We start from the raw sequence: 16,685 nt of genomic DNA, 5'->3' as shown, positions 1-16,685 counted from the left end.
TTGCCATTTTAGTCCCTAGATGAGGTGATCAAAGATCAGATGGCCTCTGTGCACCGGGAGCTGTCAGAGAAGCAATCTTTGGCCTTCAGTATGAACTCCCTGCCCACCAAGCTGGAGTTCACCTCTGTATCAGCCGAGAGTAGCTTTATCTTTGAATTTACATCACCTGACGTTCGCTCCAACTTTGAGCAGGCTTTTGAGGAAGCAAAAAAGAAACTCGGTCAGTAGGTGGTTGTATGTCACTTTCTCATGACAGATGTTACTCAGTGTGTGGATGAATAAATAATGATAACAGAGGAATAAATCATTTGTCTTGATTGTTTAGCTATGACTAAGGACCAGTGGGACCCCGAATTCCTCAAGGCCATTCCCATTATGAAGACACGCAGTGGAATGCAGGTGAGTGTGGCCCAAATGTTCTGTTTACATAATGATTCAACCATGTCATGCCTAAGTCACGTTGGTTTGTACTTAGTTTTCATGTGCGTCCCCGAGTCATACCTGCCCGGAAAGTGGCTGCGAGGTGTGGGTGTGTAACAGTGATGGATATGTTGGACAGGTAAGAAACGTGACACTACTTTGAACCTGTGTATGTTTGCTCAGCACACAGTTTATTTCATTTGCATGGATATTGACGCTATTGTGATGTTTCTTCTTTAGGTTTGTCTGTTAAACATTAAAGATGAGCCCACAGTGGAGGCCTGTATTGCCGTCTGCTCAGCCAGGATCATCTGCATTGCTGCTGTACCCGGACTGAAAGGGAGGTCGGTGAACACGCCCACACACACACACACACACATTCACACTTCTTTTTAATGTTAAGTATGTATATGGAGTTCATTTGACTTTTATGTATTAACACTTTTTGTTTGGCAGGGAGCGCGGAACTGAAGCTGCCCCACCATCCACAACACCTGACGCCACTCAACAGCAGTTACATATTTGCATCTCACATTCCTCTTTGGAACTGAGCGAGCAACCAACAGGTAGTTCATAAAATGTGTTGACACTCACTGACACTTATGGTAGAACATTTTTGAAAAGAGATGAAGAACTCGCTAATGACTGCGTCAATTATCAGCAAACCTGCAGCGATTGGATGAAATTGCGTCATTACTGATAATTCACAGGGATTGGTTGAATTTGTCAGATTTTTACAATTCCCTGTTTAGAGGTGATACGCAATGATCGTAGCAACTTTGTCGTCCGATCTGCTCCTCTTTTTCAGGACCAGGTGCCGAGCTGGTCCCATTTGACAGTGACGACACAGACGATGAGGATTCGCCAAGCCCTTCATCAACTCTACAGAGTCAAGCTAGTCACTCCACTATATCCTCCAGTTATGGCAGTAAGTTAAACCACAGTCACATGGACAAAACTATTGAGACGAAGAGGTCAGATGTCATACATCCCGAGCTCTGATTTTGCTTTTCTGAAGCAGAATTAGCCTTCCTCAAACTATCTTATGAATGGCAATAGGTTGATACACAAGTTGAATATTGTGCCACCTAGTGGAGGAGCTTTTAATTACTCTGCCAGTATTAATTCCATGTAAGCAAAAATACATTGTTTGTACCGCGTAATAATGTTTATTTCTGAATAACCCTTTTAAAATTCACCCCACCTCCCTCGTAAAGACGAAGAGGCTCCGTGCTCCAAAGACTTGGTAACAGAGACCACCAGCAGTGAGGAGGAACAGGAGTTCTCAGTGACAAGCTCATATTCAGCTCCGGGGATGTTGGCAGTAGGCGGAGGAGGTCGAGCCAACATGGAGAGCCCCATGGACGGCCGCGCCATGCGCCGCTCGTCCCGCGGATCCTTTACCAGAGCCAGTCTGGAGGACCTGCTCAGTATTGACCCAGAAGCATACCAGAGCTCTGTGTGGCTTGGCACGGAAGACGGATGGTGTGTGGTTTACAAATGATCAGAACTTGAACCACATTTTGTCCTCTCATGTGCTATAATCCTTCTTTTTTTGGCAGCATCCATGTGTACCAGTCTTCAGATAACATTCGCAACCGCAAAAACAGCATGAAGATGCAGCACGCGGCTTCCATTTTATGTATTTTGTAAGTGAATCACTATTGCATTTCTTTTTAATGCATTAAATGTTATGCAAAATAATCTTTCTGTGTTTATTTTATTTTACTTTTTTGGCAGGTATCTGGACAACAAAGTCTTTGTGTCATTGGCTAACGGGGAGGTGATTGTCTATCAGAGAGAAGCAGGTAATAATATTGACTATAATGTTAATAGTTGTTGCATATAACTTATCATTCGTTTCTATACTGCATACTTATACATTGTATCACAAAATTATAACTCAAAATATTTTTACAATAGTCAATTAGTGAAGTCATATATCAGTTTATTAAAAAATTGAAGTTAAAAATATTATTTAGCTGTTCTAATATAGACTTAGTATAATTTAAAAGTACATTAACGTGAGCTTGCTACCTTGTGCTGGCAATGCACTTCACATTTTTGACAGTAGATGTGCGCTAGTGATTGAAACAGATCCAAACTGATCCCCACTACAATCATCTACATTGAGGGCACGAAACAAAGACGGACCTCACCCTAATCGAGGCTGGTGTCATTTGTCCAAAGATTGGCCTTGAAAAACAATTCTGATTGATGACGTTGCTCAAATTGAACCAAAGCATTCTGAATTGCTGTCATTTCATAGAGGGATGACATCACTTCCACTTTCCAATCTGCAGGTAGCTTCTGGGACTCGCAGTCTTCTCAGACATTAGTTCTGGGCAATCCCAGCAGCCCCGTCACCAAAATGGTCCCGGTCGGAGGAAAATTGTGGTGCGGCTCCCAGAACAGAATCATAATTATGAACTCAACCACACTGATGCAAGAGGTAAAAGCTGAGATAGGATTCAGATGCAGCCCCCTTTTGGAGAAATGATCTAGACCGGGTCTCTCTCGCTGTCTCAGCATTGCTTTCAGGTGGGAACGGATAGCAGTCGATGTGTGACTTGCGTGGTGGCGTACGGTCAGGGTGTGTGGTTGGCCCTGCAAGGGAGTGCGCATGTTAAACTATACCACGCTCAAACGTGGGAAAGCCTGACGGAGGTTGATGTGGCGCCTGCCGTTCACAAGATGCTTGCAGGTAAGCTCATAAGGGAATGTGAAGTATACACCAGGACAAATCAAGTGAACGTGAGAGGTTGCCCCTCCCTGTTCCTATTATACACATGCAACATCTCCATTTCATTTATATTCTTCTTTGCTATCATTCAGGTGCAGATGCAATCATCAGACAGCACAAAGCCGCTTGCTTGAGAATCACAGCATTGCTGGCTTGTAAGGATCTTTTGTGGATTGGCACCAGTGCAGGTACAATGAGAATTGTAATTGTTGATAAAAGCGTATCAAAACACAGTGGTTAATAAAAACAACACAAGCTTGCCTTGGCTTTGCTCATCTCTTCTAAATTACTCATGTCTTTCTTAGGGGTGGTCCTCACATTACCGATCCCAGCAGTTAGTTCTGGAACTGGGGCATGTGCGGTGAAAACCCCCCTTGTTCCAATGGGCTCCGCCCATGGACACACAGGCCATGTTCGATTTCTGACATCAGTCGAGCTACCGGAAGGTTTGGGAATGAACTTCCATCCTCCATCATCGGATTCCACAGGTATGTAAAATTGCGGCAACAAGACAATCAAAGGTGTAAGGCCTAAAAAATGCATTTTTTGTTTTCCATTTGTTGAACACAAAAGTCAATGTGATTTTTGAGGCCCCACGATCATATTTTGTGTTATCTTTCTCCAAGGTAAACAATCGCAGGACGGCGCCATCATTGACGGAAACCTTCAAAGGCACGATTCCACTCGCCGCCGAGCCTCCGCCCACCAGCTTCCAAAAACCAATCAACTTGTCATATCAGGCGGGGATGGCTACGAGGACTTCAGACTGAACAATAGCAGTGAGACTATTGGACGGGATGACAGCACCAACCATCTTTTGCTGTGGAGAGTCTGAGATAACCAAACTCGGTTTGGACCATCAGACCCAACTTTCCACTTGCCGCATACAATTGCTTCAGCCTCGTGTGTGTTGGTGTTGTTTTAGTTCTGCTCGGCTCCACCAGTCTTTGCGCATTATGGCTGTGAATTCCTGCTTAAACGTACACATGATTATGTTCACTTCAAATCTAGTCCTGTTCTGTATGTTTATTCTAGGATGGGCTGGAGAACACTGAGTGGATTTTTTTTTTTTTAATCATGGCATATGAAACGGCCATGAAACAGAAGTCGCAGAAGTCAACTTCTCCTCATCTTTCGTCTCAATTTGAGTCGCAAGATATTGCGAATCTCATCTTGTAACAAAACTGTTTTACTTCAAGAAGTGGTACCACAAAAAAACATCCCACATTGTAGTGAGATGTAATTTTGGTCATAACGGGATGCTGACCATTAACGGAGAGGTTCAGCATTGAAGTAGACTTCTGAAAACCTGATTGGACCCTGAGATCAAATTGAGGCCAACATATCATCAGCAGGCAGCGATCCAACATTGAAGGGAGGATCCAAGCATAATAATAAGGTACAATATGATCGAAACGTATGTAACCAATTTTTGTGCTTATGTTAAATCCATCACCTTCTGAAATATTAGCCATGTATTCTTGGATACACAAGTGTTGTCCACAAATAATCATTACCCGCTTAATGTTTAAAGACAACAAGAGTTAAGTACCACTAAGTAATGTCTTTACAGATGAAAAGTGCATTACCACGACTATGCCAAAGCCTTCTTTCTATATCTTACTCTATATGATTAAAAGATTTATTTTGCCAGAATCATCTGCCAGGAAGACAAATCGGCACTTGATTGAAAGCGGTGGCTTTTCAAGTTGTAGCAGATGAAGATAGTTATGTACAGTATTTATGGTTTTGACTTCAACTTATTCTTGACAGCACTTAATTTATAGAAAATGTAGCTTTCACCTTTTCGCGAGTAGAGGTACGACGAGGTCGCAGTGTCAATTCCAGGACATGCGAATTGAGTCCAAGCACATACACAGCACAGGGAATAATGGAAGCCTCAAAGATACTTAAGATTTCATTTTATTTCTTTTGCGATAACACATTTGCCCCAATCTGAACGGGTTGAGGGCGCACAATATATACCTGCCATCTTTGCAAGAGAAAAAAAATGCAACAGCATAAATGTTGTTTCTTGTTTTACTGTTTGTATGAGCGACATGGTGTAAGTGTGATTCGTTTTCACCTGCTATACTTTTCAGTCTTTAGTCTGCCGGATAGTGAGTAGGTCAGAAGGACAAATGCTAAGCACCTGCACGTGCCTTCAGGAGGCTCGAAGTTAAGCCATTTTACACATTTAGGCGCACACATATGTCAGTGGAAGTGAAGGACAGGTGAATGTATCCTTACGCGGACCGTAGTCTCGGGATTTGAGGTTTAGCGCTGATCGTTCGGGATCGCTCCAAGCCGAGGAAGAAGCGCACCTTCAGCCATCTGCTCTCTTCACCTTGTGCATCAGCATTAGGTGAACTCTCCTTCTGTGAGAGCAAGCTAATGCTTAAGTGGATTAAACTGGCCATTGTGATATCTGCTTCGTAGTTAATGAGATGACGTTGAAAAGCACCTGTCTTATCATTTACTAAATGTTTTCTGTCAATGTTTGGACTTCCGTTTTCTTCCCGTACTTTAGCTTTTTCTCTGGCCAGTATGTGGTAGACCGTATTCGATATTTGAAGAGATTCACACTTGGTTGAGGGGAAACTTTTTTTCTCAAGTTTTAGAGGTTTGCATATGAAGTTCACCTATTTACACATATAAATAACATATCTGGATTTTTACAAAGGTTACCTTTGCTCAGACCGATCATCGAAGAAGATTTCTGAAAATGCCAAGTGATTAAATGTGTTGTTTGACAGTCAAGTGTATTAGCAGTGCCAAAATGAGTGAAAATTATATATAGTACACTCATGCTGACTGTTAGGTCCAGAGGCAACATTCATACAATACCTGCGTGCAATCCGTGCATCATTGTGGTGTTTTACAATATTACTGTGAGCTGTCCACTTTAAATAAGTAGGCATAGCATCTTGACGGTCGGCCCAGCAAATTCCTAAAATAGTTCAAATTGATGTCTGAATCTAATTTGATTTTGTCAGTGTTTTCCTTGTGTTTTTCTTCCTGTATTTCCCCGGGGCAATTAAAGAGAGCAGTCACATTTCATGGGTAACTCGAGTTGATCTCCACAATACTTAAGAATGGAAAGAATAATGTGGTCTATTGAAATGACTTAGCGTGTGTGTAACGTCCTCTCAGCCTGATGTGGGCAAAGTCTTTATTGTTGTAAATATTGGTATAGTAGGCCTTTTTTTTTTTTTGTAAATAATGCACTCAAGGTCCTCAATTGTCAATATGAGTCCATGGCATATTTTTATATATATTTGTGTAAAGTCTTTTTCTTCCTCCAGCATGCCCTGTGAGCACCACATGTAAATTATACCCAAAAATGAGACTAGATGGCCTTTATTGTGACCAAGCAAATGCTCTGTGCCATCTGTGTTCATGCTGGTAGCCAGCTTCACTCCTGTGTTTTCAACATGATGGATGTCTGAAGGGGGTAAACAATTGCAGCAGGTGCAATTGCTTGACATCTCGTAGTTTTCATTTGTCATTTCCTGTGTTTACCTGTTCTTTTTTTTTGTTGTCCTCGCTGATTCATACTTGGAATTAAATATGTTCACCGGTGCCACTGTGTTTCTCTTTTTTGAGTTACCAATCTCAAACTTTTGAATTATCGGACAATACTAAAGTAAGCATCAGTCTATATCTTCAAGATTTGTACTGGACTGCAATATTATGACAAGGGAAACTAATAGTTATAATGTGTCTAAAACAGTGGTGGTGTTTTTCTCTATGAAAGTGACGGTATTGAATGATACATTGATTCATGATTATCTTCATTCTTGACTGTCTCAGTCTAGACGAGAAGAAGAGGTAAATGTATCCTTACTAGAATTCCAGACACTAGTATCATTGCATTATTATGCTTGTCTGGTTTTAAATGAGAAAAAGCAGACAAAACATGACATTGACACACGTTTCAATTTTCAACACAAACATACGTAGGTTACGTCATATCATTTTTCCTTTGTGGGGAAAGCAAACATACGCATATTGAAAGACAGAATTCCATTCAGTTGCATCAATAGGTTGCTTTTATATCATCGGGCTGCTCTTTTTCTAGATTAACTGAAAGTATAGAAGCCAAATGCAATATATAATTGCAGCCATTTAAGCTGCGCAATCGGTCCATAATTCAATTTAATGTAAAATACAAAGACGGAGATAAAACATTTGTTGGGAAGTATTAATCAAACAACACTTAAGTCTGAATGACTGAATACATGGTGTAAGTAAAGCTATTCATTAGATCATTATGAAAGACAAGTTCAATTGGCATTTTGCTCAAACTCTCAACAAATTACAGGCTAACTCCTCAACAGTAGAAGAAATGAGTTCAAATTATTGCGAAAGGGAATAATTACATGGTGCGGTATAGCTGTACCATGGATCTGGATTGCTGCACATTCACAATAACAGCAATGCCACCATGAATCTGGATTGCTGCATATTCAAATTGAAGATACTATTTTGGGGGGCTCTGTATAATGTGCCCATTATACACATAAATATTTTATATACAGAGTTCTTTCAACAATAATAATAATTATTATTATTATTATTATAATAAATCATAATGAATCTCTGAATCTGGTCTTATTGAAAGCCTGCCCAGACAAAATGTCTAACAATCAAATGATCAGAATCCAACTTTATCTTCTTCTTTTTTTTTAAATCTATGATGAAAGTGCTTATCACTTTAATTTTTTAAATTTTATTTAAACTATCTATGATGAAAGTGCTTTTGCCCACGTTTGCGTGGTGTCATCGCTTGGCTGTGACGTTGGCTGAGCTTGAGCCTCCTGCCCACAAGAGAGGAAAGCCCGGGATCGAGAGGGAGGACTCTAACCGGTGTCGTGCCTTCTAATCACAACAAATCCAACACGTTAATTTGGTTCACCTTAAGTGGTCATGTTCGTGTCCGAACTCTGCATCTCAACCACTTTTATCCACCGAGACCGGTAAGTTACACCACTCTTGTATTTGAATGGACGATCGCTGCGTTTACTCCACGCTTCATGTTGGGGTTTTTGATTCTCCACATGATGAATTACAATCAAGTTTTGGTTGCCTTTCATCCACTAAAATAAGTTTAAAGAGCTACTCTGTTTTGTCATGTTGTGTACGATATTTTCTTAGTAAAGTTGAACAAAGAGACAGGCAGCTCCTTTAAGTTAAGTTTGTCACCGTGGTGCGTTCACGTCCGTCTGGAAATGATGGCTACTGTCAACTACACTCTTAACCGGCCGCCAGCTGAACTTGCCAGTGCACAGAACAACGCCAGCCTGGCCTGGGTCAATCTCTTTGTGACAAGGCACAAGTGACTGATTGTGTGTGTGTGTCATGTATTATTGCAAAGGATACACTCAGTCCCTCGTGCTAGTGGTGATAGAGACATGAGCCTTTTACAAAACAACTGCTGAGCAATGACAATGAAGCCCACAAAGCATGAAATTGAACCTCTTGTCAGGTATTGCATCTTTCCCTGCAAGTTGCAGTGCAACTCAACCGTTTCGTTTGAATTCAAATATAATTGTGTGTTCATTTTAGTTAAAAAAAAAAAAAAAAGGCTGCTGCATTGCACTGTTTATTTTCTAAACTAAAATGCGTAGCATTGTGGTCATGGAAATTGTAGCCTTCTCTGCAATAAAAACAGTTAAGAGGAGAACTGGCAATTACATTTGGCCATAGCCTGCTGTTTTCATGACATCAGATTCAAGTGCAATTTTTGAAAGTAATATATTATTGTAAAATGAATGTAAAGTGTACTTTGGTACATTGTTTTGGTTTTAGGTTATGACAAATATTTCCATCAAGCACACTTTAGAAAACACGTTTTTGCTCTCTTGCCAAGGGACATAAACGCTTTCATTTTATTTGCATTGCCCATTTTTATAATCTGTTGCATTCCCCTTCCACATTTCTTTTTGTATTCATAAATCAAAATAAGACTCACTTTCTTGTTTGCATTTCTATAGCTTTCCCATAAGAGCGAAGGTGGAAATTTGCCAGGAAAAAAGGAGTCAGGATTTTCACTTCGTTAGATAAGTGGGTTGTGTTCCCGTTACTACAAGGATAATTACCTAAATATCTTTTTAAAAGTAGAAAGGCCTGTGCTCTTTCTTTAACGTGTGTGCTCGTGCTGTTCTTATCCTGACAATGCACATACCTTCACCATAGAAAAAAAACTATAAAAGCTGTGTTTAGGCATGTACTACTGTTAATGCAAATGAAAAGATCCTACTTCAGGGTAGTTAAATTTCAAATATGGCAACATTATACTCAACTGCAATGTACTGTAAGCTCGCCCAAATGACGCCGCTGTCATCTCCGTTTTCCGCAGCTTCAAGCGCGTCAGTGAATCTGACCTCTTTGCGTTCCAACGTGATAAATTCTAATCTAACAGTGCGCAGGAAACGTGTGTGTACTGACATACCAGTCCACTGGAAAACCTGACAACTGACAGCATGCCAGCAAATCCAAGGTCAGGAGACCGTGAATGCGCCACGACCTGATTGACATTAAGCAGTCATGTATGAAATGCGGAATTAAAAACCAACACAGGAAATGCTTGGCAGGTGTAGACAGCTCAAAAAATGTTCATGGATTATTTAACATGACTGAATAAAAAGAGAATCATACATGTCTAGTCTTAAAAAGGAACATTCTGAGGATCATTTTGACCAGTTCACGCTGAAAATTGACCCCAATGCCAAACATACATTTTGTTCGTTCTTCTTGTCCCGTCATGCTCAAAGTGGCAGCATGACAGCAATGAAAATAAAACTCTTGAAGTGCCCTGTTTGTTAAATTCAGCTCCCAAATAGGTGCCAGTGTGTTACCTAGTGCAATACGTTATAAGGGGTGTCAAACTCATTTTATTCGTCAATGTCTTCACTTGTACCAGATATACAAAGAAATGGAAATAACGTTCCTCACCATTCCGCAGTGATAACAAGACAAGTAACAATACTGTCAAAGCAGCGCTATCCGAATGCAAACTCCAAACTAATACAGCAGTGACATTAAGTAGGGAAAAGTGCACCGTGATGACCCAACACATTTTGAACATTTTATTCATCATCATGTGTGTGTCGACTGTTAGTAAGGGGCGTGTCTCAAGGTTTGTGTCGCAGGTCAGGATGACATTATAAAGCCCAAGCAAGTACATTGACAGATCCACTCAGCAGTATACTTGAGTCTTCCTTCAGGTTTCACCACAGGTTGCTGTACAGTAACCTGAGTGTGCTGTTCTCCTTTATTTTATATTTTGCTTCCCTCTGTGCAACCTTTCCTCTACTTTCTGTCGTAATCCTTGCTGCAGTTTCACATCTCCATTATGGGAAATTGAGGTTAGGTAATATATGAACTACCAAGGAATTTGAATATCAAGCAAAACCGTCTGGCATCAGCTGTAATTTTTGTTACTAGTCAGCATGTTGTGATACATTTAAGGGAGTCATCGGTGACTGCTCTTTATGGTATGCATCAGGAGGTGAAATCGAGGAATATGTTGCTTCTAAACTATCCTGTCTGGACCTGCAACTTTTAATTTTAATAGGCTTTTCTGAGCTGTTTGTCAACACTGGTAAAATTTCACATATTAATTTACATTCACTGGCAGAAACAGTGGATTTGCGTTAAATGTATTACCTATCCTAAAAATGTTTTGAACTGAGTATAATAGCCGTTTTATGGGATTATTGATTCTGCCTATTTTTCGACTAAGTGTGGACCTACTCTGAACACATTTTGTAAAAATTTCTTCTACAGATCTTATGTAGGTACAAGAATACATTGAAGATGAGGAGGAACCACCTTTGCCGCTCAGCGATTTTTCTTGTCACGGTAATACTAATAATGCAAAGAAAAATCGTAAAGTTTACGATTTAGCCTGTGGTTTTGTCTGTTCCAGGTGTTTGGTTATTGCAGAACTGCAGCAGTGCAGTGTCAGTGGGGAGGAGAAGGGTGCGTGTGTCTTGAATGCCCCGCCGGCCAAGAGCCTTCTCGAGTGAGTCAGACATCTTTGCGAAAAGAGAAACCGGGAGACAGTTGACTCATATTGATGAAGTAGCAGCTGTTTTTGTTAGCTGCGTGTTGTCGAAATGGTATTGTGTTGACACATGATTTTCTTTTCTTTTCTCAGATAACATTAATTTAAACTGGCCCCTTGAGTAGCCCCCTTTCAAAATTATGTACCCACTACAATCTGAGAAACTGTATTTTGCATTGTTTTCAAAGGCTGTTTTGTCATTGTGTGAGCATGCATAAGCATTTTGCATCATGACATTCGGTAATAGATTTCAAATTAAATAGATTCTTTCATGACCGCTTTCAGAAACATTGTGATCTATGTATTTGTTTGTCTCGCCAGCCTTGTGGGAAAATTCACAGTCAGGCAGAAGAAATGCAGTGTCGTCCATGCCGAACAGGAACCTTTTCAGACTTGTTAGACTCTGAATTGTGTCATCTACACTCCTCCTGCAAGCTTCTCGGGCGAAAACTCATATCTCCCGGCACTGTAAACTCCGATGCTGTGTGTGGGGACTGTCTGCCTGGGTAATTAATCCAAGTCTTTGTCTACATTTGTCACAATTTCCTGTGTGCCTTCACGCGTTTACTTGACATTGTAGCTGCAGGCTTCTGTTAAATCTTTTAATTCGAATTTTGTTTAGTTGAAACCATACAAAACAATATACTACAGTTGTCAGGAAGCTTGTAGATAATTTTTTATTGCTTGTTCATTGTATTGTCTTTCTTAATTCTGCCAAATGTGCTATGTTCTCTTTTTTTTTCACAGATTAAACTTCAAAGGTAGAGTGGGAAGTTATTCAACGAAAAACCCCTGTGAAAACAGTAAGCATGTTTTTTTTCCCCACTGTTGCATTCAACACCCAAACTCCTTAACTTGGTAACTCAAAAGGCCAAATTAAAATTGATTGGAAATTTTCGGATTCTGATTTCTCCCCCCAGTGACTGTGCACAGCAGAAGCGTACGCACAGTGGGGCAAGACTTGATAAGTGGCGCTGGAGGTCCAGCCAATGACACCGTTGTGCGCAGCACTGAGGAGAATATGGCCGAGTATGCTGTCTTCGCCTTGGTGCCTATCTTCTGTGTGACGGGCCTGCTGGGTATCGTGATTTGCAACTTCTTAAAGAAGAAAGGATTCCGCTGCAATGCTGAGAAGGATGGGGTTGATGCAGAGGCAGCCACACCTCAGAGAGAAGGTGAGACAGGACTGGACAGAAATCTACCGAAAAGGCCGAAAGGGGGAGGATGAGCGCCATATTCAATTCAGCCCCAAGTTTCTGAATGTTTGTGATAATGTTTTGAACTTTAACCCAGGCTCATTTATTAGGGGTCATGTATGCTCCATTTTTTCCATGTACACACTGTTATTATTGGGCTTTTTCTATCTGAGAAGCAAGAAAAAACATTCCTATGAACTCACCAGGGAGTCAGAGAGAAAATAAGTTAGGAAGAGTGTACAGGCTTCTGAGGGGCTATGGATGGGAGAGGAAGAAGTGACTAAATAGCTAAATGCACTTTTTATGACTTAATCCTAGACCAAAGGTGTCAAACCCGAGGCCCGGGGGCCAGATACGGCCCGCCACATCATTTTCTGTGGCCCGCGAAGACAGATTGTGCATCAAATTCATGTGTCATCACTAGAATTGCAGATTGTCTTCACTTTTAACAATACATATATATTTTTTAATATTTGACCAGTTTTTGCTCGTCTGATTTGAAAACGAGTTATTTGTCAGTTTGTTTGTAGTTTTTACTGTATATAATATGAAGTGTTCATACATTTATCTGGGTTGACAGTCATAATGGCCCTCCGAAAGAACCTATGAGTACAATGCGGCCCGTGAAAAAAAAGGAGTTTGACAACGCCTGTCCTAGACAGTCACTGAACTGAAGTCTCGCAATATGCTGAGGTCTCACTTGGCTTTATGCGGGTCCGATCTTTTACTTCACACCATTTAAACGCCAGTCATCCGTTCATTCCATTAAGATGATTAGATTTTTGTAAGGAGTTATGCTTCCTTGATGTTTTTTTTGTGAAATGCTGTTTGTAACTGTGAAGGAGCTAGTGTGTGTGTCACTTCAGTCCAATAGCACAGCAGTAACATAAAGGCCAGGTAGTTGCTGGGCCCAAGTAAACAGATTTACTAAGCTCAGCTGGCTTTTTTCTTTCACCTGATGTCACAAGCCGTGACAGCTGATGAGCCATACGTTTGTTTTTTATGAGGACGTCAGAGCCAGAGCACAGCTGCTCTCCACAAATGTCTTCCACACGCACATGTGAAGCAGACCGCTGACTGCTCCTTTTAGATATCATTGTCATTCATGAAATATTGATTAAACTGATTTTAACAAGCTAGGCAAGACATTTTAAAAGCCTCACTCCCAAAGAAATATTGTCCCTGTTCTCTTCCTGTTGTGAAACCTGAGCCTGCACTAAATGGAAACGCCCCAATCCCATTACCTCTTTTCTCTGTCCTTCTGCACTTCGTTCAACAACACGCCAGCCTCATGTGAACATGACACGCCATCCTTCGCTCGTCTCTTTTCCCAGCCGGATCAATAATTCAATTAGGTGCTCACCTCATGCTTTATGTTGCCTCTTTCATCTACAGTACTAAACCTCTTGTACTGTGCTGCTCCAGTCTGTATCAGGTCTGGTAGCTTTGAGAGAGGGAATATTTGGGCATTTTTCTTCCCTCTTTTGTCATTATTATGTGACACAGTGTTTATCCTTGTTTTAGTTTATAGTGCAGGACAGACACACAGTTCAGTCTCCAGCACATACTGTATGTCATCAACTCCCTGGAGTCACTGGAGAAGGCCCACGAGGAGAACTTGAAGCCGGGAGCAAGCTCAGTTCTGCAAAAATAAAATCACATGAGCTACAGTGTTAAAGCTGATTTGAAGACGAGTAGAACAAGATGTAAAATAATAAGTGTTGGAGTTGTTGCAGCCTAACAATGCTGACGTACATGAGAAATGACAAGTCCTCACAAGTTGCCTAATAAGATGGAAATGAAACCGATTGATATATTGTATGTGCCTGAACTTGACAGAAGTACACACTTTAAAATTTGTCTCTTACTTTTCTATTCTCTAGGTAATAATTACGATGACCTAAATGAAGACACCATCGGTATTCTTGTTCGCCTAATTACTGAGAAAAAAGGTGGGTGATATTGGTTCTTCACATCTTGGACAGAATTAATTCTGTGAATTCAAACAGGCCACTTATCGGTATTAATAGTTTTTTGTTATTATTTTTGTATTCAAACAGGCCACTTATTGGTATTGACTAATATCTTTCTTAACATATTTAACGTGAGTGTTTTTCAAAATAAATAAAAAAAAATATCGCTTACCTTACTGTTAAAGCTGTGGTATTATAGAAATTACAATATATATGTTTGCACCAATATTTAAATGTTCGGTTTTCAGAAAATGCTGCTGCATTAGAAGAACTATTGCAGGAATATGAGAGCAAACAGATGGCCCTGAGCAAAGTCTCATCAGTCAAGTAGGTCCACACACGCACACATTTGTACACATTCCGTCACCCAAAAAATATTTTAGTCAGGTTAAATGTTTTGAAGAAGTAAATTATGACACAATCATAGTGAGTTTAATCTGTATCAACCATAATATTGAAATCTGATTTTTTTTTTTTTTTTTTGGGAGTGGCAACATAATAGGTAGATGTCCGCTGTTGGTATACATTGTTGTCAGACAATGCATTCTTTTTCATACTAAATCCTCCTCTTGTTTTTCCCCTCACTCAGGTTCCCAATGCTGCCTCCCTTGTCCTCATTCTGCTCCCTCCCCAGACTTTGCCCTCATCAGTCGCACCTTCACACCATCTCTGGCCTCTCCGATTTGGGACCAAATCACGGCTACCGTTGCTCCCGTTGTGCTCAGAACAAATGGCCCGCTGTGCTCATACCGCCTCTGGATTCCCTTAAAGATCCTCTGAAACCCACGCAGACCCTATTTCCCACCCTGAAAACATCCACTGAGCAAAAGAGGGACCCCCTGCTGCCAGGAATGTGCGTTAACACTCAGCGTACACAACCCCCGGTGCCAAATACTGTGCAGGAGACCGTAAAGGGCAATGAGGGAAAGGAATGGACAGAGTTGAAAGTTCTGTCTGTGGGAAGGTGAGAGTTCTTGTTGCCATACAATACATATCTAATCATTCCTTTGCACAACATCTGAGTCATATTTCCAAGACTTTAGCTCGATTTCAACATGGATACATAGCTTTTCCCCTTCAATGAAAATCCGTTGCCACATATACAGCCGTGTTTGTATTCACTTTACATCTGTTAGTTAGAAAGGAAAGCTACCGTAAAAGCCACAGTATACATGTAAGCTAATATATTATTCCTCAACAGATTTCAAGTGGCTCAGATCCCTGAATATAAACCGGTCATAGAGGAAACAAGGACGCCATCCCATGAGCAACGTGAATCCTTTTTTGGTGGGATTCAATTTTCGTCCTCTTCATTAGCGGGTCTCATAAGGTACGACAACAGATTGTCATCGTGATCCTCTCTTGTCGACCAATTTTTGTCTGTAAAAAATGTTTGCGGCGTGACACCAACGTATAACCACTGCGGCCAACCCCGCTGCAAGAGGTTGGTTCACGATGAGCAAAATGAAACAAACAATGAACAGCATGAAGCTAATTCAAAGATAAAATGTGTATGAGCACTTAGTCGGAGCGGAGCGGTTTATATGAAATTATTGGATTAGCAGCTGTCATTGTTCTGCACTTTAAGGGCAGGTGAGAGGAAGAATATGCCCCAGTGTTTGAACGTTCATAACAAAAGAAACATGGTCAGGTAAACTCGCTGTCATTCTTACGCAACAAACCGTCTTTCCTCCCTGTGTAAACAACACCCTTATGGTGGAAAGAAAACATTCAAATGCAATGTGTGTATGAAGTGAAGTAAACATTCAGTCACTTAGTGTGCAGCATAATCCAAAAGTATGAATTAAAGAAGAAAATCGTGTGTTAAATTATTTCCACTCATAATTTATTTTCACTTCTTCAAAAGACCTCATACTTGATATTTATGAACTGGTTGCTGAGTTTTTAGTGGTTTTAGTTGACATTTTCCTGAATTTCAAATTCTGTGCTATATGGTATTTATGGTAACCATTTTTTATAATTTATCACCGTGTTACAAATAAGATGTCAAAGGATTTCAAGGATGGGACATGATTATGAGGATACTCCTTTTAATCTGTCATCCTTACACGTAGTCAGTCTGAAGTGTTGCTGGATTAAAAATGCATCTCAGTGTCACTTTTTTTTAAATGTATGTTTTTACTGTTGAAATAAAAAGAGGGAATTTTGAAACCGTTTTGTCTTTTTTTATTTTTAAATAGAGGGTTAGTAGAGGTCTTGCCGACTATGCCAATACAATGATTTATTAAAGGTCTTTGACTTAGTCTTCTTGCATTACTAAA

General features: G+C 40.5%; 2 protein-coding genes across 4 annotated transcripts in view; both read left to right on the top strand.

Annotated features, from left to right (window-relative positions):
• LOC133155109 (rho guanine nucleotide exchange factor 17-like) overlaps window positions 1-6,746 on the top strand; it is a 41,518-nt gene extending 34,772 nt beyond the window's left edge. The window contains exons 11-24 of the mRNA XM_061280128.1: window positions 13-220; window positions 326-399; window positions 476-559; window positions 661-764; window positions 877-986; window positions 1,229-1,348; window positions 1,638-1,905; window positions 1,983-2,069; window positions 2,161-2,228; window positions 2,724-2,872; window positions 2,950-3,124; window positions 3,256-3,351; window positions 3,469-3,651; window positions 3,790-6,746. Of these exons, the coding sequence (XP_061136112.1) occupies window positions 13-220; window positions 326-399; window positions 476-559; window positions 661-764; window positions 877-986; window positions 1,229-1,348; window positions 1,638-1,905; window positions 1,983-2,069; window positions 2,161-2,228; window positions 2,724-2,872; window positions 2,950-3,124; window positions 3,256-3,351; window positions 3,469-3,651; window positions 3,790-3,998 (1,935 nt within the window). The 3' untranslated portion in view covers window positions 3,999-6,746. The remainder of the gene's footprint in view (window positions 1-12; window positions 221-325; window positions 400-475; window positions 560-660; window positions 765-876; window positions 987-1,228; window positions 1,349-1,637; window positions 1,906-1,982; window positions 2,070-2,160; window positions 2,229-2,723; window positions 2,873-2,949; window positions 3,125-3,255; window positions 3,352-3,468; window positions 3,652-3,789) is intronic.
• Window positions 6,747-7,969: 1,223 nt separating this feature from the next.
• On the top strand, window positions 7,970-16,575 carry relt (RELT TNF receptor). 3 transcript variants are annotated; one of them, XM_061280289.1, is made up of 10 exons: window positions 7,970-8,142; window positions 10,955-11,029; window positions 11,097-11,192; window positions 11,556-11,740; window positions 11,982-12,037; window positions 12,155-12,409; window positions 14,314-14,382; window positions 14,652-14,730; window positions 14,993-15,367; window positions 15,605-16,575. In XM_061280289.1, the coding sequence occupies exons 2-10, from the start codon at window positions 10,985-10,987 to the stop codon at window positions 15,756-15,758; spliced, it is 1,314 nt and encodes a 437-aa protein (XP_061136273.1). In that variant the 5' UTR covers window positions 7,970-8,142; window positions 10,955-10,984; the 3' UTR covers window positions 15,759-16,575. The 3 variants fall into 3 exon arrangements, with proteins under 3 accessions (XP_061136273.1, XP_061136271.1, XP_061136272.1); XM_061280287.1 differs by lacking the exon at window positions 7,970-8,142 and adding an exon at window positions 10,589-10,662; XM_061280288.1 differs by lacking the exon at window positions 7,970-8,142 and adding an exon at window positions 10,642-10,769.
• Window positions 16,576-16,685: the final 110 nt, after the last annotated feature.

This window comes from Syngnathus typhle, linkage group LG6 (assembly GCF_033458585.1).
Source record: "Syngnathus typhle isolate RoL2023-S1 ecotype Sweden linkage group LG6, RoL_Styp_1.0, whole genome shotgun sequence".
NCBI lineage: Eukaryota > Metazoa > Chordata > Actinopteri > Syngnathiformes > Syngnathidae > Syngnathus > Syngnathus typhle.
This window is presented reverse-complemented; position numbering and strand designations above follow the sequence as displayed.